The 25,930-nt window shown below is 38.1% G+C and overlaps 1 protein-coding gene across 1 annotated transcript; it reads left to right on the forward strand.

Moving 5' to 3' along the window:
- The first annotated feature begins 1,487 nt into the window (after positions 1 to 1,487).
- On the forward strand, positions 1,488 to 25,905 carry LOC127437435 (transient receptor potential cation channel subfamily M member 1-like). Its single transcript, XM_051692353.1, has 25 exons — positions 1,488 to 1,618; positions 3,534 to 3,610; positions 4,144 to 4,330; positions 4,507 to 4,720; positions 4,913 to 5,037; positions 5,488 to 5,659; positions 6,228 to 6,402; positions 6,599 to 6,722; positions 9,156 to 9,228; positions 9,674 to 9,774; positions 10,367 to 10,501; positions 10,717 to 10,767; positions 14,020 to 14,160; positions 14,256 to 14,285; positions 14,382 to 14,674; positions 16,378 to 16,606; positions 16,885 to 17,016; positions 17,275 to 17,406; positions 17,520 to 17,648; positions 17,808 to 18,059; positions 18,367 to 18,541; positions 19,145 to 19,289; positions 19,689 to 19,891; positions 20,066 to 20,198; positions 20,459 to 25,905. The coding sequence occupies exons 3-25, from the start codon at positions 4,328 to 4,330 to the stop codon at positions 21,957 to 21,959; spliced, it is 4,668 nt and encodes a 1,555-aa protein (XP_051548313.1). The 5' UTR covers positions 1,488 to 1,618; positions 3,534 to 3,610; positions 4,144 to 4,327; the 3' UTR covers positions 21,960 to 25,905.
- Positions 25,906 to 25,930: the final 25 nt, after the last annotated feature.

The raw sequence follows: 25,930 nt of genomic DNA on the forward strand, positions 1-25,930 counted from the left end.
TCTCGTGTAAATATGTGATGTTTATGTTATACTGTAAAAAAAAACGACAAAATTACTAAGAACATTTTCTGCAGTGTAAATGGCACCAGACTATACTGCAATGTACATTTGAGTTGTCAGAGTCTGAAAGAATATTACAGTTCTAAGGGGCTGTTCAGAGTGAGTGCATTCTTGGCTTGTGCTAAAAATTCTAAAGGCAGCACAAATTAAACAGAATGCAGGTGTCTCGAGATGCACTTTTTAAAAGTTGACGTTCTTTTTAACCTGACATGGCATCTAAAAAACACAGATGCTCCTGTGCAAGATGCTGAAAAAAACAATATGGTTTTATACTAACCGGATACTTTATAAATTGTCATTGTGATATAGTTATTATATATATATATATATATATATATATATATATATATAATTAGTACAAATAAGAGCAGTTTTAGTTGCATATTCTGCACATATCTCTACACCTCAATGGAACATAATTGCAAAAGGAAACGTAGCACTCTTGCATGAGATGCTGAAAAAAAACAGCGTAATGGTCAACTATGTCCATCTAGCCATGTTCGCATTGAAAAACAATTGAAAAACACTGCCAAAATGTTTGGTGTGAACGGCCTAAGATAGAAACTGTCTAACTACAGTCCTTTTGCTGCTGTCTTCAAACAACATTGAAATTTAGCCTGACTTAACTAGACACGGTGACTTTTTTACACAGCTATTCATAAACTCAAAATGTGGTATTATAAATATTTTCATCATTTGTTTTGTGAAATGTCATCTTAAATCAACTGATCTTCTATTCTGTAGAACGACTTTCTTCTATAAAAAAGGTGTCTTATAAAGGACTATTCCCTAAAAGAAGAAAGCTTACAGCGTCATCAATGCTTTGACGTGATTATTATTCTGTCAGAACCATTTTCCCTTCACAATATGGTTGGTGGAAATAAAGATTAACAACAATTAGAGTGGGATGACCTTTGCCCCCAACTGGAGTCCAGTCATGTCTTAACTAGGCCTCTTTTCAAAAGACTGCAAGGGCCCAATTCTCTCAATTATGCAAATTGGACTTGAAATCAAAGTGGTCGGAGGCGGGTGACACTTTCAAATGAAAAGCTTTGGTGCTAGCCAAGCTTTTTTTCTGGTCCTGCTCTAGATCTGCCATTTTTGTCTTTCTCTAAATACAAACACAACTCTCTATGAAGAACCTAAATGAACGTAGATATGTCTAAGGAAGAAGTTTCAGAGCTAAGAAGAAATTTCAGAGCTTAAAAGGTGTGTTTCAAGGGGCCTGATGGGCTTGTGAGGCTATCAAATTAGATTTGTTGTGCCTTGCTCCAGTGAGGGATGAAAATACCCTGTGGGCAAGGAAAGAGGGGTCATGGGACTCCCAAAAGGATTACCTTGAACTGAAGTCATGGGACTTGCCCCGAACAAAGAGCCTGCTCACATGCTCATCATATGAACAGCCCCTCATAAAGTGATGAAGTTTCATGTCCTGTGGGATTCAGTGGGCACCAACGCTCTGGGAGAAAGCACCCCTCACCAGCGGAGCTCCAGGAGGGACACTGATGCAGAAAGTTTCCCTGTTGCACCTTCTTAATGTCGACTAGTGGCTCCACAGGTAGGAACCCTGCTAGCTTAGGCTTGGCGACCAGGAGGAATCCATGGATCCATGCTCTGCTGATGCTGCTGTTTAGGGTATGATAGGGGACAGGAATGATCACTGTAGGAATTGTTTTGTAGTGGGACTGTTAGCTCATTTTCCTTTTTGTGTACTGCATAAATGATCTGAAAGCTGTACTTGTTTTCAAGGTTGTCTTTTGGCATATTTAGAGGCCAACAAAGCGACCCTTTCTTCTGTTACCCCAAGTCTTGCAACAGCTGTAAAGATTAGCAATTAACTAAAAGAACATTGCCAAAATGTATTCGTTAAATAACTTAATGTTTATATATTTTATCTAACTATTGATATGTTTATATATGTATGTATGAAAGCCGGATCTCACCTTGGAATAAAAAAGAAAATAAAAAAGTTAATTGCAACATTATTTCTTGCAATTCTGAGTTTATATCTTGGAATTGCAACTTCATATCACACAATTACTACTTCATATCTTACAATTGTGACTTTATATGTTGCAATTCCATCTTTATATTTTGTAATTGCAACTTTGTTACATCTCAGAATTGCGACTTTATATCCTACAATTGCGACATTATATCTTGTAACTGTGACTTTATATCTTACAATTCAACCTCATACCCGCACTTGTGACTTTATATCCCGCAATTGTGATTTTATATCTCTAAATTGCAACTTTATATCTCTGAATTGCGACTTTATATCCCACAGTTTCCACTATATATATCTCACAATTGTGACTATTTCTTATAATTCTGACTTTATATCTCACAATTGTTGATTATTTGTTTTATTTTTATTTTTTTTATTTTTTTGTATAAACCTCTTTTTTTAAAAAAAAATCTGAACTATGTGAATTTCAAATGCTAGAGTGATCATTTTCTAAAGGTATACAACGGTAGGTCATGGTTTGGAATTTTTCTAACTTGTTCTGTCTTTGTATCTTGGCCACTGTTCTGTGACTGATTTTTGAGGTGATTTGTCTCAGAAGCTTTCATCTTAATTAGAACTGAACCAATAACAAAAGCCCAGACAGATATTGCTTTGAATCAAAGGTTATTTTCATCCAATGCTGGAGCACAATCAAAACCCTGGCGTGGCAGAATTGGTTCTTTTGCGAAAGCTACATTTGTTAGTGGGTTTCCATGGTGCTTTCTCAGAACAGAAAAAAGCATTGAATAACCATGGTTTGGAGCTGGGTTTGAGCTCTAATTTGCTATGCACTAATAATTTCAGGAAAAACAGGCCGCAGCTTGGATTTGTTCAATGGCTTGGTGCAGTTTAATTTGTATCTTCAAGCAACAGTTAGCAGCTTTGCAATGTTAGTAACAGACTCTGGAAATAGTGCATGGCCAGCAGCATCCATTATCTACGTTCTAATCCTATTTATTCCTAGAAGCTCACCCATCTGCAGCTGTGAGTTAAATACGCTCATAATGGTGAACAAATGCATTTCACCAGAAGTCTCTATAGTTGTTAAATCACTTTAGACATTTGGCATGTACATAGTTTCTCGGCCATGTGTGCCGGTATATCTATGGCTTGCGGATACTGTACCACTCATACAGTACTTTAGTAAGGATTATCTTTGCAAAGAGGATTTACTGTATTCACTCTTGGCAAACTCAAGGGACTAAAAGCAGTTCTTGTTGTAAATGATGTTACACATATTTGAATTTGTGACCTAGTTGAAATGGCATACTATACTGCATATGTATATGTTTCACATCCAGTGCTTTGTGCATATTTGATAGCTTCCATAACTGAGCAACATGGTTGTCATATTTTATGGAGAATTTGATGTGAATCAACTATCCCTTAACTATCCCTTTGAAAGCCAGTGTACAAGGACTTTTCCATCTTACTATAATGCATTTTCTTTTGGGTTTCTCAGGGCCAGAAAGCTTGGATTGAGAAAACCTTTCACAAACGAGAATGCATCTATGTATCTCCTGCCAAGGACCCAACCCGGTGAGCAATTTTGAAAAATGTCAAAAGAACATGCCACTACGTATAATGACACCATTGTGCGAGACAAATTACCTCAATGACTCATTCTGTTTTGAGGCTTTTTAGACTCTTATGTAATCAGGGGTGATGTGTGATATCATAAGCCCTTTTACTGATAATTGTGTGAGCATGTAGAGTGGTAGGGCTGGAAGTGAGGAGGACAGTGTAGTAGTCCAGTCCACCAAACTTCCTATAGGTGGAGGGATGCCAGAGTGTGCACTGATGCATATATCAACTGAACACTGAGCACAGTTTAGATAGAGCCCTATAAGTTGGCCTACATACAAAGAAAACAAAAAAAAAAAAATGATTTATGCGGCTATATGTCAACTTACCGAGTTATGTAAGCAACATCCTGTTGCGTGCAATAAAACAAACCTCAACTAAGACATATGCCCTTGTTATAGAACTTCAAAATCCTCTGAACCACAATATAGTACATCAATATATGCCGACATTACTCATAAACTCACTTTTGCTTTGTGAGTCCTCAGGTGTGCCTGTGGTTATCTTTTGACTCAGCACCAGCAAGTCACCAACAAGCCTTCAGAGGAGAACCAGCTGGTTCAAGTGGACCCTCCTCAAGAGAAATGGTCGGTGGTCAGACATACCCAAACTGCCCCTACCGACGCATTTGGCACCATTGAATTTCAGGGAGGAGGATTTGTCAACAAGGCCATGGTATGTATTCTGAACACTAAGAGTTGAATTGTAAATCAAGACAAAGCCTAAATAATCCATAGAAACAACTTTGTGGTTACATAATTGTGTATTTTGAAAAAATGGATAACCCCACTAGAATATTTCACTTTACTGAGGACATGCTTACATTAACCATAACTTAATCTCTCCTACAGTATATCCGGGTGTCATATGATACCAAGCCAGATAGTTTGCTGCATCTCATGGTGAAAGAATGGCAGCTGGAGCTGCCCACTTTGCTTATATCCGTTCATGGTGGCCTCCAGAACTTTGACCTGCAACCAAAACTCAAGCAGGTCTTTGGGAAAGGTCTGATCAAGGCTGCTGTGACCACTGGAGCCTGGATCTTCACTGGTGGTGTTAGCACTGGTGGGTACTTATCGTATACAAGTATATGCTTTAATGGCATGAATCTTGCTTTATGTACATAATTTGGATCCATCCTCAACCAGCACTAATCTTATCTGCTTTCCTCTTGGGATATGTGATCAGTTTGATGTATCAGATGTAGTTAAGAGAGTTTCCTTGATCTGTTTTATGTTACTTTCACTCATAATGTAGGAGTTATCCGGCACGTTGGAGATGCTTTGAAGGATCACTCCTCTAAATCCCGAGGGAAAGTCTGCGCCATAGGCATTGCTCCGTGGGGAATCCTGGAGAGCAAAGAGGATCTTATTGGAAAAGATGTAAGCACGATCCATCAGCATGTAATACGAAGAGTACTAGTGCTCATGGAAAAACCCTGTAAGCAATTTTATAACACTAAAATCATTTAGATTAGAGATTTTATCACACACTAAAATCCTGTTAACGTGTACAATGTTAAGTTTTTATGGATATACTATTGAAACAGTGTATATTTTAATGTTTATGGACTTGCCCCATTCACTTCCATATGTGCCTCACTGTTTTTTTTTTTTTTTTCTCAAATAAACGGGGGATGAATCAAAATCATTTTTTGTGGTAATCAACATAATCAACCACAAATGCTGTTGATTAAGCTTAACTTGTATTGAACAAGGACCATTCCTTTAACTCTGTGCCCCCAGTGCCACTCGGCCCCTGAATATGAATACTGAATGACTAACTGTAAAAAGTTCTACAGTTTTCATTTGCAATGTCTTGCTTCTATTCAGGTGACCAAACCATACCAGGCGATTTCCAACCCTCTGAGCAAGCTAGCTGTTCTCAACAATAGTCACTCGCACTTCATACTGTCCGATAATGGCACATGTGGGAAATACGGGGCGGAGGTCAAACTGCGCAGACAGTTGGAGAAACACATTTCCCTGCAGAAGATTAACACGCGTAAGTGCCCTTGCATCAGTATCATCTTATCTGCATTAGGTTTTGATGTATCTCTGATCTCCAAACAGGGCATATTTTAAGCTTGCTAAGTGTTTGAATGTCAAGATATATCCTGATTATCAGTAATAGTGTTGGTGGGGCTGCAGTCAGAGACCAGAAGAGAGAATCTCCATGCTATTCCAGCTCTGATGATCAAGACCTTGCTCTCTGTGACCTGTGGGTTTCCCTTTGTCATCCTATGCCTGGAGCTCGTGATAAGGCAGGGACAGCAAAGGGAGGCTCAGCTGTCATCACTCACATCGGCTGATCTGGAATCAGACCCAGGACCGACAAATTAAAATAATTTTATTGACTTTTAAATACCTGTTTTTGTTAATCACAAAAGGACTTTTTGTTTTTGTATTAACGTGCATGCATTTTCAATAACTGAAAAGGAGATTTAAAACACAGAATATCAAAAAGGCTTATTAATGTTTTGTAATAGTATTACATTGATATGCGCACAATCCCACTACGAAATTCCAAACATTTAGGTAAATTAATTTATTTTTGTGCATGTCTGTGTTAGGTCTGGGGCAGGGTGTACCGGTGGTTTGTCTAATTGTGGAGGGAGGTCCGAATGTGATCTCCATTGTGCTGGAGAGCCTGCATGAAGAGCCAGCCGTGCCTGTTGTGGTTTGCGATGGCAGTGGCCGAGCCTCGGACATAATTTCCTTCGCTCACAAGTACTCAGAGGTGGAAGGGTGAGTGTTTGTAGCCAATATAAACACCCAGTCTCCAACTCCAGCTTTCAAAAAAAACAGCCTAAAAGGATAGTTCACCCAAAAATAAAAATTCTGTCAAAATTTTCTCACCCTCATTTCAAGAATCAGGCTGTCAGGCTGCAAACATTGACCTGAAATTTATCTGTTCATTTTTGCAATTGAATTTCATTTTTAGACTGGTAAATGAAGATGTAAAAGAGCAGCTGCTAGTCACCATCCAGAAGACCTTTAACTACAACAAGACCCAGTCAGGGCAGATTCTGCTCATGGTCACTGAATGCATGAAGAAGAGGGAGCTGGTAAGTATCTACAATGAAATAAAATCATATAAAAAAGTGAAGACCAACCATTAAAGTAGTAGTTCAACCAAAAATGTCTTCTGAAGGCGTACGATAGGTTTTGGTGAGAAACAACCCAAAATGTAAGTAATTTTTACTGAAAATGTTACAGGTAGCATGCATGAAAGAACTCGTTCACAATGGCACGCATTCACATGAAAACTGTGCAGTTTTTAGTACTAAAAAACACAAGTTTTGCCATGAATTTATGAGCCACTGTGAAAGAGCTTCTCGCATAGCGCTCATGTGCATGCACGGATGTCAAGATTTTCTCTGAAAAATTACTAAAATTTTGTATTGATTCTCACCAAAACCTATTAATATTTGGACTATATTGAACTATTTATTGAACTATTTCTTAAATATAAACACACTGTCATTTTCTGTGAGATATAAAGATTTAAATTGAAAGAAATTTCATATTTTTTAAATATTACATGAAATTTAAAAAAAAATGAATATTGATTTTACTGTTTAATTGTATGGCATAAAATTATCATCAATAAACTTTCCCATTCATTTTTCATTTTGTCATGCGTCCTTATTCATTTGTCCTTCTCATGAATTCATTTGTATTTGCCCCCTACACAATCACTTTTCAGTTCACATTATCATATTAAATCATAGCCATCATTCCCAAGTGACCTCTAGAGCTTGTCTTAGTTTAACCAACCATCCATGTCTTTCAGGTCATGTGTTAGAGAAAGTACATCAGAAAGAATGGTGTCACAATAACCAGATTATTAGGGGGGATCATGATTCTCCACTTTCAGAAATGTCTATATTTTTCCTCCTGTGAGAAAATAGTTACTTTTTAAAGACCCACACCTTGATATGCTTGACGTTCCCATGGCCCTTTTTTAACCTATAGACTCACTAGAGGATTAACCTAGAGGGCTGTCCAGTGAACTCTGGGAGCTCGGTTAATGGCAATATTTGTGCTGTTGCAGCAGCTTTAACTGTGGGTAAGTGATCTGATAAGTGTTTAGTAATACTGCCTCAGGACAGGAGATAATCTCTTCTGTACATCTGGACTAGGATCAGTGTTGTGCCACCTGTTCTTGCCGAACAGCCATGTTCATTCACCCTGTTCCTGAGCAGATGGGGCGGAGGGAGGGTTGATCCATTTCTCTCTAATCAATACTGAACATCTCTTCTGTTAATTCTAGTGAATTCATATCACGTTGTCTGGCTTTAGATGGGCTAATGGCCATCCAAAACAGCGTTTTTACATAAAAAGAGATGTTAATGTATGTTAAGACATAAACATGAAGATAAAGAAGGAAAGCCTTCAGTAATTATGGAAACATAAATATATACATTCCAGTTCAACCTAAATTTCAATTGCTCCTACAAGTAATCATACTATTGACTGACCTTAAATAATTCTAATAGATTCTGTCATGTAACAGTTAGTGTAAAATCTGTTTCTCTAATGTTTAGTGTAATAAAATAGTTTGGTAGCATTGTTCTTTGCTCTTTTTTTTTTATTTTTATTTTTTTATTTTTTATTTTTTTGTTGCTAATTGCGTAGTCAATCTCGCTAAAATATTTATTAAATAAAAATAAATGTCTTGATTTTCTTTCCATTGTCACTCAGTACTGCCTCCAGGCAACACCCCTAAAAAGAACCAGTATATATAATTTATTTTGAAATAAATTCTATATAAATACATCATATAATCATATCAATCACATTATATATCTTAAATTACATTATAAATAACACTGTACATGATATTTTTCCAAATTTGTTTTAGATTTTTGTAATGAGGTCCATTTTATAAAAGAAAGGAAAACCAAACATCTTTTTAGCAATGCTGGTTGCTCCGATATTGTCAAGAGTTCAAGTTAAGGTGGTGACCCCCTTCTGCAGACCCTCAATCAGTTGAAACAGTTGAGTTGTCAGTCTAACTACCAAGACTCAACCATAAGCCACTCATTAACAATAAGTAACAATGCTAAAACTCAGGAATGTCTTGGAACAGTGCCATTCGTACTCACCAGCGTGATTGCATTTAACATTGACGTACATATGACTGCGGCAAGGTAACTGCATTTGGTACCAGCCATCTCAAACAAGGAAAGCAGTATTAGTTCATTTCAGAGGGGAATTAGCTGTTTATGCGGGGTATGAATTTTAACTCCTGTTAATGCAGATAAAATAAAGCAAATTTGTGTTGAGACATCTGTGTGAAAACATGTGAAGTATGTAAACTATATACACATGCCTTTAAACATTCATCCACATTTTCACCACATTAGTTCATTCATTCTATGCCTTTTCCCCCCAAGAGTTCACATTCTCACCCATGGCAAAATAAATGCACAATAGATTAAATGTATTAAAGTTTCTTAAAGGTTTGCTGCCCCTGTCTAACTTGTTATATGTAGATAACAGTTTTTCGAATGGGTGCTGAGGGACAAGACGACATTGAAATGGCCATCCTCACTGCATTACTGAAAGGTATCCTAAAAATGAAACCAGGCTCACTGTGGGGGCCAGTTCCCCTCTGGCTAACAGCATGAATATAATGCCAATATTACTTATTTATGTGCAGTGCAAGTCATAGTTTAAAATTATTAAATTAAGTAAGTGTTAAGGGCCAGTGATTAAACAAAGATTTTGTAAGAACTGTAAGATTAATGACTAATGACTTTGAAGTTCATCATGGATTCAATGCAGAAGTTCACATAGATGCATTGTCCTTTGTTAGTTGGCTGATGAAGGGTTTTGTTGGCAATTCATTGACAGTCAATTATCTGTCTATCTGTTATTACAGTAGTTTTATTAAAGATTCTTTCTTGGGGACACAAAATGCACCAATTTCGTGGGATGACCCATATCCTTTTCTGGAAATATGGTTCATGGTTGGCAAATAACTCATGTTTGTGTATGTTTGGGGTCTCAGGCACAAATGCATCAGCTCCAGATCAGCTGAGCCTGGCTCTGGCTTGGAATAGAGTGGACATAGCACGCAATCAAATCTTTGTGTACGGACACAACCTACCAGTGAGTCAAACATGTGCCTTGTTTCCAAACTACATATGATATCCACAAGAAATAACATACAGTGATACAAAGATGTAAGAAGATGTTTCTGTTTTCATAGCCTGCGAGTGCCTTTGCAAGCGCCATCTCCACCAGCACAGCACCAACCCAAGACAAGCAGAAACGAGTAACTCAACAAAACAAAGGCAAAGCCAGAGGAAAAAAGGGCAAAGGAGGCAAAGCCAAAGCAGAACAACCAGAGGAAACAGACCCCAGGAAGTTAGAACTGCTCAACTGGGTAAGACAGCATGGCTATTCAGGATGTCCAAAGAAATGTCAAAGTGCAATAGTGTCTCACAAAGCCACCCTCAGCCCTTGCGGTCCTTCTCAAAGTCTACACTTTGGTGACATTATGCAAATGAAGGTAGTAGTCCACTGTGAGAACCATTCTAAAATCCTAATATGACGGATTGGACACACTACATTCCAAGCAACGACAATACAACAGATGTTACAGATATGATACAAGTATTTAACTTGTATCATGAAGTTCAGTGCTACAGTATGTTTGACTGCCTCACTGACTGTTCTTGCTCTATGTCGCCCTCTTTAGGTAAACTCCCTTGAGCAGGCCATGATGGATGCTTTGGTTCTCGACAGAGTGGACTTTGTCAAACTCCTCATTGAAAACGGTGTAAACATTCACCATTTTCTAACCATCCCACGATTAGAAGAGTTATACAACACTGTAAGCACCGCAATTATTTTCATGTTGGAGCTTATCAAAAAACAAGTACAATAGAGTTTGAGAGCAATTTTTTAATCCTCAAAAAAAAAAAAAAAAAAAAAAAAAAAAGGCTCTGCTGTCACATTTTTTTATGTTCCTAATAATATTATTACTCAGTTTTTACACAACCACATGACTTGTGTTAAATTTTCATTTATTTATTTATTTTTTGACAGAAACTTGGACCTGCCAACACTCTACATATTGTAGTCAGAGATGTTAAAAAGGTAAAGGTGGTGAACTGAGAGGATTTTAATGGAGAATTTATTTCAGAGTGACTATCTGCACTAAATGTAAATAGCACCTGCCACTCGAATAATCTGTTGGAAACAAAGAATTTAAAGGGATAGTTCACCCAAAAAGGAAAATTCTCTCATGATTTACTCACCTCCTGGCATCCCAGATGTGTATGGCATTTTTTTCTTTCACATAACACAAATGAATATTTTTTTTAGGAATATTCCAGCTCTTTAGGTCCTCACAATGCAAATTAATGGGTGCCAAAATTGTTAAGCTCCAAAATACAAATAAAGGGAGCATAAAAGTAATCCATATGACTCCAGTGGTTAAATCCATGTGTTCAGACATGACATGATAGGTGTGGGTGAGAAACAGATCAATATTTAAGTCATTTTTTGTCATAAATTCTCCTCGCCCAATAGGGGGCGATATGCACAAAGAATGTGTATCACCAAAAACAGAAGGAGGAGGAAGTGAAAGTGAAGGGAAATAGGACTTAAATATTGATCTGTTTTTCACCCACACCTTCACTACCATCATCATATCACTTCAGAAGACATGGATTTAACCACCAGAGTTGTCTGAAGTACTTTAATGTTGCCCTTATGTGGATTTTGGAGCTTCAACATTTTAGCACCCATTCACTTATTCACTTATGGACCTACAGAGCTGAAATATTCTTCTAAAATTATTTTTTGTGATCAGCAGATGAAAGAAAATAAAACACATCAGGGATGGGATGAGAGTGAGTAATTGATGAGAGAATTGTAATTTTTGGGTGACCTAACCTTTTAAAGAGATATTGCGCCCTCTAGTATCACTGCAGAGGCATGGGATGTTACAAAGGTGTGAATAGCTGTGTCCCAAATGACACACTATATGCTATGCACTTACAAAATATACTGTGCATTCAGCCATGTAGTGTATGAATTTTGTGTAGTGATAGTATAGTATCGTCCCAAATAGAACACTTAAAAAAAAAATTTTATCACACAGAAGCATTCCCCTTACAAAAAATCGAAACTATTTTCACATGCAAATGAGCTTTTGATTCATTGCAAATGTTTGCCATAAATTTGCAGCTCTTCGCTGGTAGTGGTGAACCTCCAGCAAACATTTGGCAACAATGGACAATCTGTTGCAAGTTTGCCACAAAGCTCATTTGCAGGTGAAAATTATCAGTGGCGAATTTGTGGCAAGTTTGCGGCAAATTTGCCATGAACTCTCGATTTTTGTATGGGTGGCCGTTAAACAGCTGACAGAAGTGACATTTCAAGCACACGTGATGTGTTGCCACTAGCTTTAGCATGTTAGCCGACCTCAGTTCAACACTTGTTTCTTAAACAACGTACATATTCCCACAGCTTGGGGTGATAGTAAAGCATTCAACTCACAATTGTAAGGTGCTGTATCCACTGAAATTTTGCTAGCTGCTCAATTCTTCATTATTTAAAACAGTTTTGTCAAACCAGCAGCGCAGCCAGGTAACCCGCCTCTCCCGCTATGAATGTCAAGCCATGTGCGGTGAGTGCATGAAGTGTCCAACATGCCACACTCTGTTTTAACGGTTGAAAAATCTTCAATCCAGGTACTTAAAGTACACTTCTTTTTGCTAAATTGTCAGTGTAAACATACTACTCACACTACTTACACTACAAAATGGCTTAGAATAGTGCAGAAGTGTGCAGTTTGGGACACACCTAATGTGTTTCTTTTGTGCGGACGACCTGGGTTCGAATCCACATTTTGTCACACTTTTTCCCACCCTGTTTCCTGTCTCCACTCTTAAGACTTGCTTTAATACTACTTACTTATAATAATAAATAAAAATGAATAGAAAAGGTTGATTTTCTCACAACGATTTGATCACGGTGAAGGTCATAGAGTTGAGAGAAAGGTATGATTTAGGTAAAATTAACTATGGTTTTATATTGAAGTTACTATGTTTTTTAGTTTGTTATTTGACAGAAGCCATAGTTTTAATCAAGTTAACCATGGTGCTACTATAGTAATATTATGTTAATATAGTAACCATGTTTAATTGTGTGGTTACTGTGATTTTACTACAAAATATTATAGTGATGCTATGGTTACTGTTTAAATTTTTGTAAGGGAAGGTTAGGGTTATGTTTAGGGGTAGGGGTGGTTGTAGAGTGTCTGTGGAACTTTACATAAACACAATAAACATGCTGCAGTGATGCCCCTCTTACCTGGTATTAAGATGTGTCTTAGGTGGGCAGGTGAGACACATCACTGTTTACACCTGGTCACTTAAATGCATCTCCTGTGACCACTTGTGGTTGGATTTGGAGGGGAGGGCTCTGTTTCATGATGACATGCATTAATCACTATATCAGTGTGTTACTGCATGATAATAAACTGCAACAAAGTCAGAAAAAATAAAGAAAGCGCGAAAAAACGGTGCACTATTTCTCCCAGATGCATCTGAAATTTAATCTAAGCACAAATGCAACATTTCGAGCAGAATTGTCAGTTATTTTAGTGGATTATCTGTATTAACCTGAGCTGCAGATATTTGTGCTTCTCATAAGTGTCCCTGCATGTTGATAACAGACACACTGAAGAAGATCCGTGAAGTTCTCATGTTCGTTTATACAGTATATCCCCTTTTTTTTCAGATTTGATGGGGTTTTTTCCCCTTTTAAAGCCGCTCGTAACTGGCAAAGTGAGGGGTGGTGCTTAAATGTTGCTTGGATGAATTCAACATGGATTAGCGTTTACACCTCAAATGTAATGAGGTTACATGCATTTTTTACCACATTTGCATGTGGTTTTTCCGATCACAAAACGTTTTAGACCCCGTTTAGACCTGTATTTAGCGCTGTCCACATGTGATCAGATCACCCGTAATGCATCTTAATATCAGGTGTAAACTGGGTCTATGTTAGTGTTTAATTAGGGGTACATATAGTATCTGCCACTATTTGCACTTAATGTTTTTTGTTGCTATTTATACATAGAGTAAATAGCATCTATCGCTATTTGCACATAGGGTTAGGCAAGGATCATTATTAGGCTAGTTTTGCTCATATTTAGGGATAGGGACTTGATCAGAGTAATACATTTCGATGCATAACTTGTCCTGCTTGGGACTTTGGAGTGTGCTTTTATGATCTGGGCCAGTAAGCAACCACCTAGAAACTGCATCACACTGTTTAGGCAAATTTAATATTTCTAACATCTCAGGCAAACTAACATTTGTTGTTTTGATTTCAAAGGGGAACCTCCCACCAGATTATCAAATTACATTGATTGACATTGGACTGGTGGTGGAGTACCTGATGGGTGGGGCCTATCGCTGTAACTACACAAGGAAAAACTTCCGAACTCTTTACAACAATCTCTATGGCCTAAAGAGAGTAAGAAGCACAGATTGCTCAATTCATTACAGGTTTTAAATGTCAATTCAGTGTGTACAAAGGTCCTAAGTGTTCTAATGTCCTCTAATTTGCAGCCAAAAGCCCTGAAGCTTCTTGGAATGGAGGTACAATCAAATTATTGTCCCATCTTTTAACTACATTCTCAATCAGTTCACATAACATTTCTTATAAAATCATTCACTCACAATTCACCTCATTAGGATGATGAGCCCAGATCAAAAGGTAAGAAGAAGCAAAAGAAGAAGAAAGAAGAGGAGGAGGATATTGACGTGGATGATCCCGAGGTCAGCCGCTTCATGTACCCGTTTCATGAGCTGATGATATGGGCAGTGCTGATGAAGAGGCAGAAGATGGCTCTGTTCCTGTGGCAGAGGGGTGAGGAGGGCATGGCTAAAGCGCTGGTGGCCTGTAAGCTCTATAAAGCCATGGCTCACGAGTCTTCTCAGAGTGAAATGGTGGATGACATCTCCCAGGACCTTGATAACAACTCCAAGTGAGTTAATGCAAAGTCTTTTTAAGGCAAGTCGACAACTCCCTGGCAGTTGTTATCTATGTAGACAATAGGTATGCAAGTACAGCTCCTATGTACAACCCCAATTCTGAAAAAGTTGGGACAGTATTGAAAATGCTAATAAAAAACCAAAAAAGAGTGATTTGTAAATTCCATTCATCCTATGCTATATTGAAAGCACTTTTGTTTTTTTAAAATATAGATTAATTTCAAATCAAATGATTGCAACATGCTTCAAAAAGGTTGGGACAGTCGAGTGTTTACCACTGTGTAACATCACCATTTCTTCGAATAACACATATCAAGCAAATGGGCACTGAAGACACAAGTTTGTTAAGTTTAGCGAGAGGAATTTCCCCCCATTCATCCATTATACAGGTCTTCAGCTGCGCAATTGTACGGGGCCTTCGTCGCCATATTGTGGGATTTATAATGCGCCAAACATTGTCAATTGTAGACAGGTCAGGACTGCAGGCAGGCCAATCGAGCACCCGCACTCTCTGCTTAAGCAGCCATGCACTTGTAATCTGGGCAGATTGTGGTTTTAGCATTGTCCTGCTGGAAAACTACTTCTGCATGTGCATGATCTTCAATCCCTCATACGTCAGTGTCTTAAAAACCGACATTCGTCTGTAATAGATATCATGAAATGGGCTCGGGAATACTTCTGTAAACTTTTGTCAGTCAACACCATTCGCCATGTATCCACAGATGCAAGTTAAGGCTTTACTATGCAAAGCAGAAGCCATACATCAACATTGTCCAGAAGCGCCGCCAACTTCTCTGGGTCTGGTCTCATTTGTAATGGAAAGTAGAAAAATAGAATCATGTTTTGTGGTCCAATGAGTCCACATTTCAAATAGTTTTTGAGAGAAACATCCGTCGTGTTCTCCGGGCCAAAGAGGAAAAGGAACATCCAAGCTGTTATCAGTATCAAGTCCAAAAGACAGTGCCTGTCATGGTATGGGGGTGTCTCAATGCCCATGGAGTTGGTAATTTACACATCTGTGAGTGCACCATTATTGCAAAAGATATGTACACATTTTGGAGCAACATATGCTGCCATCCAGATGCCATCTTTTCCAGGGACATCCCTGCATTCTCCAGCAGAACAATGCCACACCACATAAAGTAAGTAGAGAGTGCGGGTGCTAGATTGGCCTGCCTGCAGTCCTGACCTGTGTCCAATTGAGAATGTGTGGCGCATTATGAAGCACACAAGGCAATGAAGGCCACGTACAATTGCACAGCTGAAGACCTGCAAAATCAGGCAAAAACCCTCTATTTTTCATTCTAGAGACAAAAGGAGGGAGCACATTTACCAGTGAGTCAGTTGGTTCTTTTAACTGAAAGGTGAGACTTCCTTTACTACAGCAGTCATAAAGTGAAATGTGAACTGTCATATTTCTCAACTGATATTCATAAACATTTAGTCTCAAAATAGTACAAAATGAGCCATGGTACTTACACAGGTCATGCAGGTTCAAGTCCAGCCTGCGACCCATTCCCCCTCTCCTTTTCACTGTACTGCCAAAATTGTCTAAATGATAAAATATTAAAGTGGAACAAACTTTTACTTTTAAAAAACTTTTAAATGTCACTAATGTTTCACATATGTTTTGAGAAAGACAGTATAAAGAAATATTTTTATTTCAATGCACAGTAAAAATAATTTTCTCCTTCAGGGAGTTTGGAACCTTGGCTTATGAGTTGCTGGATCAGTCTTACAAACATGATGAGCAGCTGGCCATGAAGCTGTTGACGTATGAGTTAAAGAACTGGAGTAACTCCACCTGTCTGAAGCTGGCAGTGGCCGCAAAGCACAGAGACTTTATCGCTCACACCTGCAGTCAAATGCTCCTCACTGACATGTGGATGGGCAGCCTGAGAATGGGCAAAAACCCTGGACTTAAGGTGTCGTATTTTTATTGTTATTTAGTGAAATTTAAAATGTTAGGTGGTTTAAAACGAAGCAACAGAAATTAAAGAATTAAAGAATTTTCATTCTTGGTTGAACTATCTATTTAATGTCACTGTGCACCATTTTACATTTATTATTGCTACTTAATTGGTGAAGAGCATCTTTGATTTATTCCTTTTTATTATTTTATTTTTTAGCTTTAAGAATATTAACTGTTGTAGTAGTCAATACACTGACTCATCAAGTCTCTGCAAACTCTTGTTGTGTCCAGGTGATACTAAGTCTCATTTTCCCACCCCTTATCCTGCTGTTGGACTTCCGTCTTGGTGATGACATGTCTCATCAAGTCTCGGTAGATAATGAGGACAGGAAGGCCAAGGATGATGATAACAAGTCCAGCAAGGTAACTGCATCACTCTTATTCTCATTCCAACAAAACCCTTTTTCGTTTGATCACTGTAGCATACATAGCTGAAAGCTGTTGACCTAATATGACCTAATATTAGCTTAGTGCATCAGTAAATGCACAGGTCTTACAGGACATGGCACAACAACACATGCTTTAAATTGGGGTTGATTTGGATCTATACAGTAGATTTTAGGGATGCTGATGTTTCTATGAATTCAACATGTTTTGAAACAGTACCCAGTTTCCTTTTAGGATGCCAACGCAGATGCAGCTTCTAAGAAAGGAGACGAGGAGGAGGGCAATAAGAAAATGAGGCGGATTCCTATTGGCAAGAAAATCTTTGAGTTCTATAATGCCCCTTTCACCAAGTTTTGGTTCAATACTGTGAGTATATATGTACAAAGTAGCATACATTTGCATAAACATTGATATAGATAATATAGCTACTAGAATTACTGATTGATATCCACTGATCGCATGTCTTCATGTTTGGACAGATTTCCTACCTTGGCTATCTCATGCTTTATAATTATGTAGTCTTGGTAAAGATGGAGCGCTGGCCCTCAATACAAGAGTGGATCGTCATTTCATACATAATCACTTTGGGCCTTGAGAAAGTCAGACAGGTATCCTGTAGATGGCAATATCTCTCCAAAATTGGTTGTAGCTGATTTGCTGTAAAAAAACAAAAAAAGAAAAAAGTAAAAAAAACAAAGCTATTCACAGAAAACCCAACAGCAAGGAACCAGTTTATAGCCTGTTTTCTGGCATCGTTGCTTCCACAGATCCTGATGTCAGAACCAGGCAAGCTCAAACAAAAGATAAATGTGTGGTTAGAAGAGTATTGGAACATCACAGACATGGTGGCCATCTCTACCTTCCTGATTGGGCTACTTTTTAGGCTGCAGAGTGAACCCTACATGGGCTATGGCCGTGTGATCTACTGCGTGGGCATCATCTTCTGGTATATCCGGGTGCTGGACATATTCGGGGTCAACAAGTACCTTGGACCCTATGTCATGATGATAGGAAAAATGGTAAATGCGATTTGTTGTCCTAAAGCTGTTCTGTACTTTGGACCTAAAGGGATAGTTCACCCAAAACTGTAAATTCTGTCAACATGTACTCACCTCATGTTGTTTCAAATTGGTATGACTTTCCTTTTTCTGTGGAGCACTAAAGGAGTTTGGACAAAAATACAATGAAAGTGAATGGTGACTGAGGCTGTTCAGTCCCTAACAATATGATAAATTATGACAGAATTCTCATTTTTGGGTGAACTATCCCTTTAAAGATGAACATCAAAATATTTACTGGGTTTTTGAACTACTGTCTGTTTTACAGATGATTGACATGCTGTACTTCGTGGTGATCATGTTGGTGGTGCTGATGAGTTTTGGTGTGGCACGACAGGCCATCCTCCACCCGGACGAGGAGCCAACGTGGCGCTTGGCCCGCAATATCTTCTACATGCCCTATTGGATGATCTACGGAGAGGTGTTTGCAGACTCGATAGACCGTAAGACTAGAATTTATAGTAAGATTTTGTTTCCTGCCTCCAGGGTAGATAGTCAGCCTTAAACAGTCTGATCCGACATCCACTAATGTCTATATTTCCCCTCTGGTCTTAGTTTTGGTTGCAGTTTTCCCTTTATCATCATGAATAGCATCCTTCTTGTTGTGTTTGGACACCGTTAGATATTGTATTCAGTCTTGTATAATTTTAAAACTTGGAGACAGAAAAAGCTGTTGTCAAATTGTGGTTACTATTACCATATTACAGGCTGTCTGCCATTGCTTTGTGGTTGGAAAAGTTGTAGTAAAGTAGTACTCTGCGGTACACATTGCAGCTCTTTGATTTCTAGTTGATTGTGCTACCTGTTTCTTGGATTCTGTCTTGTTGCATACTTTGTTCTGGTTTTCTGTTGAACTAATGCCTCTTCTTCTCCATTATTCTTCCCTTCTGGAATTCGCTGTAGTTTACGCAATGGAAATAAACCGTAAGCCAACTGATAAACATTTCAGGTTATGATAAACTATGATACGACAGACCAATATTATTGAACTTAACTAATTCTTGGCTGATATTATACAGTAACAAGGAAGTTTTTTTTCAAAACAGCCCCCTGTGGAGAAAATTTATATGATGAAGATGGGAAAAAACTTCCACCCTGCATTCCTGGAGCCTGGCTCACCCCCGCCATCATGGCCTGCTATTTGTTAGTAGCCAACATCCTCCTCGTCAACTTGCTTATTGCTGTCTTCAAGTAAGAATGCTTTGAATTATTTGACAAATTATTCATAACATTTCAAGCTAAATTAAGCGGGTCGAGCAGCAAATTTATTTCAGGGTCATTCTCTGCAGTGTAAGGATGCAGACCATATATCGGTGACCATATTGGAATTATTTGTTTGTTTTTGTTTTAGTTTTTGTAATTATTGCCATAATTTTAGATACATTATGGACTAATGACTATTTTCTGCATGCAAGGTTTCAAAACAAAACAAAACAAAACAAAACAGTTATTGGCTGAAACATAAAAACATCATTATCAGATACTGGTATTGGCCAAAATTTCTACATTTGTGCATTTCTAGTTACAATTCCATAGAGTTGATTTACTTAATTAACTAGTTTTTATGGTACGTGTTTTCTACCATTCTAGCAACACCTTCTTTGAGGTTAAGTCCATCTCCAACCAGGTGTGGAAGTTCCAAAGATATCAGCTGATCATGACCTTCCATGACAGGCCTGTACTGCCTCCACCTATGATTATCTTCAGCCACATCTACATCCTGTTCCGCAGACTTTGCTGCCGCTGTAGCAAGAAAAAGGAGGGAGAATTGGATGAGAAGGATAAAGGATTAAGTGAGTCTCATAAACTCATTAAAAGAATAAGTGAATGAAATAGTATGACCAAATTTATTAGACCAAATGAAAGAGACATTATAAAGGATTAGGATGCAGGTGGTAGTGATTAACAAACTGACTAATAAAATAACATTTTGAGATTGTCTTGTATTCCCTGTGCTTTTCATAAAGAGCTCATTCTTACCCCGGAGGAGCTGAAGATGCTGTATGAGTTTGAGGAACAATGCGTGCAGGAATATTTCAGGGAGAAAGAAGATGAGCAACTGTCCTCAAATGATGAGCGTATAAGGGTTACAAATGAAAGGTACTTTGAAAGAAGACTATTGGTGAAACTCCTCCCATTAATTGATTCAAAACCCTGTTTTTATTTTTATTGTTAAGTAATATATTTATAACGGCATTACCTCAATGGTGTAACAGTTTGGAAGTTAGTCTCCAAAAATGGTAAAACTCACCATTGAATTACATGAAGGCTTTCTGTAAAAAGACCTCAGTTTTTGTCAAAGATCTTAATTTTGTTGATTCATTACATTTTCACATCTTCCCCTTCTTTTCCCTGGTGAGGGTTGAGAACATGTCCATGCGTCTTGAGGAGGTGAATGAGAGGGAGAACACAATGAAGGCCTCCCTTCAGACAGTGGATCTTCGTTTGTCCCAGCTGGAAGATATCCACAGCCGAATGGTGAATGCCCTAGAGAGATTGGTAGGAATCGATCACTCTGAACTAACCCAGACCCGTTCAACAGCCTCCTCTATTTGTGACCCGTCCTCCCTCCAACGTCACAGTAGCATCAACAGTGCTGATGGATACAGCCTTTACCGCTACTACCTGGGTGTTGATGACCGTCCACCTGAGGAAAAAGAGGGGGATCAGACTAAAACAATAAGCATTACACACCTCAACACAAAAGAATATGGGCAGAACCTGGAGGTAGATGTTCCAGGGATAAAAAGACATTTTGGCTCAAATCTGGACATCCGGATCTTCCCCTGTGAGAAGGGAGTCGAGAATGTCAATCGTGTTGAAGGGACACAGCCAGAATCACCAAAATATCCAGTTCCTGACATTCAGACTTCTTTAGATTGTGCCACACCAAAAGAGGCTTTGATGATGGAGAGAGCTAAACTCGAGGCAACTATCTCCTACCCTCTTGAAAAGGTGAAAGCATTCAGATACTATCCAGAAGGAATACAGGGCACATCACCATCCACTGTACAAAGGTGTAGGAGCACAATCTTGATTGATCAAACAAGTGGAAGGGAAGAAACTCGATCGGGGGGAGGCATGGATGGGTCTTCAGATACGAGGCGATGGAGTGCTGGCTATGAGTATAAGGTAAATACCAGTCTTTTTGGTCAGACACCAAAGGTATCGATGGTTAAACCCTTGGTAGAACAAATTTACAAGTTTAGCTACGGTTTCAAGGTAAGGCAGCATTCTGATGAGCCTTGGCTGCAGAGGCCGAAAGTTTCTTCTAGATTCAGTAAGGAGGAGATGGGCACAGAAGATGGGGAGAAGACAGCGGGCAGTTCAGATGGACTGATGAGTAATGAAAGTACTCAGTTGATAACAGAAGATGGGATAACAAAGGATGGAGAGCAACACTCAGAAGGGACAACTGGCAAAGAGAGACAGCAAGATGTAGATCGAATAAAACAGGAAGACAGGAGCGAGACAGTTCAGGAAGGGGACAAATGTCTGAATACTGTGCAAGGGGGGACTAAGGAACCAGAAGGTGATCCTGAAGGAGGTCTCAGAAATGAAATAAGCCATGAGAATAAGAATGAAAAGGATGAGATGACCATGGATGTAGGTGCCAGTGGTTCTGAATTCCAAGCTGACAGTAGCCACCTGCTTCAGCCCGAAGATACTGTATTCCTCCCTGGAAGATCCAAGAGTTGGTCTACAAAACCTTGCAAGTCCTTAGGAAACAGTGTGAAAAGGACCTATGGATCCAGCAGTGAGAGAGACCTTGCTGGAGCATTTGGAGACTCTGTTGACTCTACTGATAAAGGAAAGCCAACAGAGAAGACAACAGAGAACACATCTTCAAATAAGCTATAGAGGACAAAGGGGAAGTCCTAGAGGGAGTCCAGTAGAGCGCAACAGTGACCCGCCCACTTTTTCAGCCATCTTGGTTCCAAAAGTATTTTTCCCATTAATTTCTTCCAAAGGGATTTTATAAAATCCTTCAGAAAAGTTTTAAGCCATTAATCAAATCAACCAGATCCCAGGTGAATCACATTACAAACTGATTTGAAGCAAAAAAAAAAAAAAATAAAGTGAAAATTTGACAAAAAGACAAAGACTCTGTACTTCAGGGCAAGAACTACAATCCCATGAAACATTGCAAAAAAAAAAAAAAGACCCAACTGAATGAAAAAGATGGAAAAACATAAACAATTTGTTTAAATTTGTTGATTTTAAAGAGCCCATATTATCCTCACTTACAGGTTTTTTAATGTTATTTTCGAGGTCTACTAGAATAGGTTTACATGCTTTAATGTTCAAAAAATACATTATTTTTCTCATACTGTACATTGCTGCAGCACCTCTTTTCACCCTGTCTGAAATGCTCTGTTGTAGCTGCTGTCTCTTTAAAGCCCCCTTTTCCAAAAAGCCCAGTCTGCTCTTATTGGTCAGCTGGCCCAGCCTGTTGTGATTGGTCAAATTTTAGAACGTGTGTCAGAAAAGTAACGCCCCTTACCATAACCGAGTTTCAGCTCCCAAGGCTTCCTGAGCAGCACATTCCTGAGGTGGGCATTATGCAGATGTGTTACATAGTGACGTAGCTATGTGACGGAAGTAATGGCTGGACTGCAAACCAGGCGTTTCAGGCAGTTCAGGAGCAGTGTTTTCTGTGGGAGAGAGTAACTCCCTTTGGCATGGACTTTGTGCTATGTAACTTTGCAGAACTTTTACATGCACAAACAGCTATATTACACACTAAAGGAAAGGTAAAATCCCAAAAAGCATAATAGGGTCGCTTTAAGTAAAGAAGCATTATATTTTGATTTCATTTAAAAATATTCAGATATTTGCAAATATACAAGTAGTTTGAGAATGTTGGGAGACCAACCCTGTCAGGGCATTTGCAGTGCGTCATGGAAGTAGGCGCTTGATGCAAAGCTCTTTTGTTGCAGTTTGTTTGCTGTGATTCTCTGATTGGTGGATTGTTTCTCTTCTAGGTCATGGGTAGTGTAGTTCTTCTCCAGATATTTTGCTATTAAAGAAGTTTTTTAAAAATGTATATGAAATAACAGGGATGGCTAATGGCTTCCAAAGAAGCATGTACAATCGATTAACAACATCAGAGCTTATGGCAGGTCGGTCTTTAAAGGTTTTTAAGTTATCATTAAAAATCAGTTTCCTTATAGAAAAAATAAATGGGATTTTTACTTCCGTAACCAGACTGCTGTGCTCTTTAGGACAACTGTTACCAGAAATGTGCTTAAGTTAGGGTACATTTTGTCAATGCATCTGTAACACTTGTAAATATGATACTTATGTGATATGTGCACTTGCACTAAACATATTTCCATATGTACTTAAGGTACAAAATATTACACAACAGTATCTAACCTCTCTCACTGCACTGCTAACATTTGCACTCATGCCGTTTATGTGTCAAGGTTATGATTTTTTTGACTGGGCAAAATAACAGTATATAAGCTAAAAAGAAAAAGAGAAAAAGTAAGGCTAAGGAAACTGAAGAAATCAAAGGACAAAAGGTGTCTACCTCAATGCAAAAAGGCTGAATCTAGCAGGTAGTACTGCAAAAGATTAGCAATATTTAGCAATGAGCTAAGCTTTCTGGTTCTGTCTATTGTAAGACTACACAACAGCACCATCTGTTGTTCTGGATGATGAACTGCAAAACAAAAACCAGGGCAAGAGATTGTACCAACGAAAAATAAGACAGGAACTGTTGTACACAGTTTTACTTTGGTTATATCTATAGTATAACATTTTACAATAAAACCACATTTCAAATTCTTGTTCACATTTTCTTTATGGTTTTAATACAAGCTTTAAATGAGTGTATAGTGACTTTTTTCAAATAGCAGGTTGCATTAAATATAGAGTACAGTAACACGGTTATTCCTTAAAAGTTAGGACATACAATAACAAATATGAAATAATACATGCATAACAATGGTCCCATCTGAATATCAGTGGTCATGCTACATTTTGCCACAACATTCTTTCAGAGTATTATGGCAGTTTCTGGATTTAAACAGTCCAACTTATATAAATGGATATGGATAAAAGGCATTAAGGTCCCCAATATCAGCACAAGTCGTTAGAAAATGCGATCCCAAAAGGGGACATTTTATTGCTGTTGTCTACATCTACTTCCTCTTCTGAAGCAACCATTAGTGCAGTTTAAATGGGAGACCAAAATGTCTCACATTTGAAAACAAAAGTGCAGATATAACCAGTGTCAATACCAATAGCATTCAACCTGTCTCCTTTGACAAATACACCTATGCAACAAACAAAATAATAATAATAATAACAATAATAATAATAATAATACCACTTTTTGGCAAATGCACGTTTCTTTTAAGAGCCTAAGGTGTAACAAGTTATGTAAACAGTAAAGAAAGGCTGTACATGTGCATACAACTTTATGCACTGGCTTTTTTCAATTAAACAATGAGAAAGAGCTCAAAGAGTGAGAAATATCAAATTGAAATAGAAAAATCGCTCCGTTTAATAAAGTTCTTAATACAATTCATTAATGGCTGATAAGCATGCATTAGTGGCCTATTTATTCAAATAATAGATTATAATAGATAATTCACACATGACCTAAATGGTTCTAGTATCTACACTTGCTTGTATGCGGCTAAGCAGCCTGTTTTTATAAAATGAATACATTGATTCAAATGGATGCTAATTAAGTAGCTGATGATATAAACTTCATCATGAAATATCTCTAAAAATGTCACAGGGCTCAAGCGATTACAGATATTCACATACTTTTGACTGTGATTTTGCCAAGTAAGTCGTGTTCCCTATGACACCTGACCTCAAGATGTTCCTCTATCCATCATGCATCTGTCAGGGTCCACCTTTGTAACCTTCTAGTGGATGGACAGATGTCTATCTGTGCTATACATGGACTTGTGCCTGTAAGGAGAGCTCATTGAAAACACATGTATATGCTTTTAATCCATGGGTGTTCCAAAATTATATAGATTTTCCTAAATTAATTTTTCAAAACCAGTGCAAGAAAACAGTGTGCGTGCAGTATAAAAGACACTTGGCAACATATTATAACAAAACAAACAAACTGCTGACTCTTACTAATTCAGAAATACAAAATGCTCACTCTCACTAATTTAAAAACACTTAATGCACATCTATGCCATCATCAGCAAATGTTTTATGCATGTGCATTATTTGTATACAATATTATACATAAACACATAGTTCGTCCAACAATGAAAATTCTGTTATCATTTACTTACTCTCATGTCGCTCCAAACATGTATGACATTAGTTTTTCCAAGGAACACAAAAGGAGTTATTTATAGCAGAATGTCCGAGATGCTCTTTCCCATACAATGAAAGTGAAATGGTGACCACGGCTGTCAAGCAAGATTTTCGGTGAATAATTACTTAAATTTCACACTGCTCTGCAGATAAAGCTATCAACGTCCTCAACTGACAAACATTATGAATCACAGCCTCAGTGATCCGTTTCAAATGAGACTGAGCAAAATGATTGACAGGTGAAAAGCATCAGTATCCCCGGACACATTTTAGTTTGCTGTTTACAAAGTCTACAGCTGTCACAAAGACCGGTGAGATATCTCTGGACACTTATTTAAGTAATATCTTTAAGGGAGTAGGAAACATTTTTGCATACTTTTCCATGAAAAAAATCACTTAGAGCACATTTAAGGTGTTTGTGCTGTTGTTTGTTTTTTTCTTGACAGCCCCTCATCCCCATTTACTTTCAATGTATGGAAAAGAGCAGCTCTGACATTCTGCTAAACTTTTTCCTTTTGTGTTCAATAGAAGAA

This window comes from Myxocyprinus asiaticus, chromosome 48, assembly GCF_019703515.2.
Source record: "Myxocyprinus asiaticus isolate MX2 ecotype Aquarium Trade chromosome 48, UBuf_Myxa_2, whole genome shotgun sequence".
In the NCBI taxonomy this organism is placed as follows: domain Eukaryota; kingdom Metazoa; phylum Chordata; class Actinopteri; order Cypriniformes; family Catostomidae; genus Myxocyprinus; species Myxocyprinus asiaticus.

Excerpts from the sequence above, each read along its gene's own strand:
- LOC127437435 (XM_051692353.1), top strand. Across the intron at positions 17,407-17,519 it reads CCAAGTTTTGGTTCAATACT|ATTTCCTACCTTGGCTATCT; the intron begins GTGAGTATATAT and ends ATGTTTGGACAG. Across the intron at positions 19,892-20,065 it reads TGAGAAGGATAAAGGATTAA|AGCTCATTCTTACCCCGGAG; the intron begins GTGAGTCTCATA and ends CTTTTCATAAAG.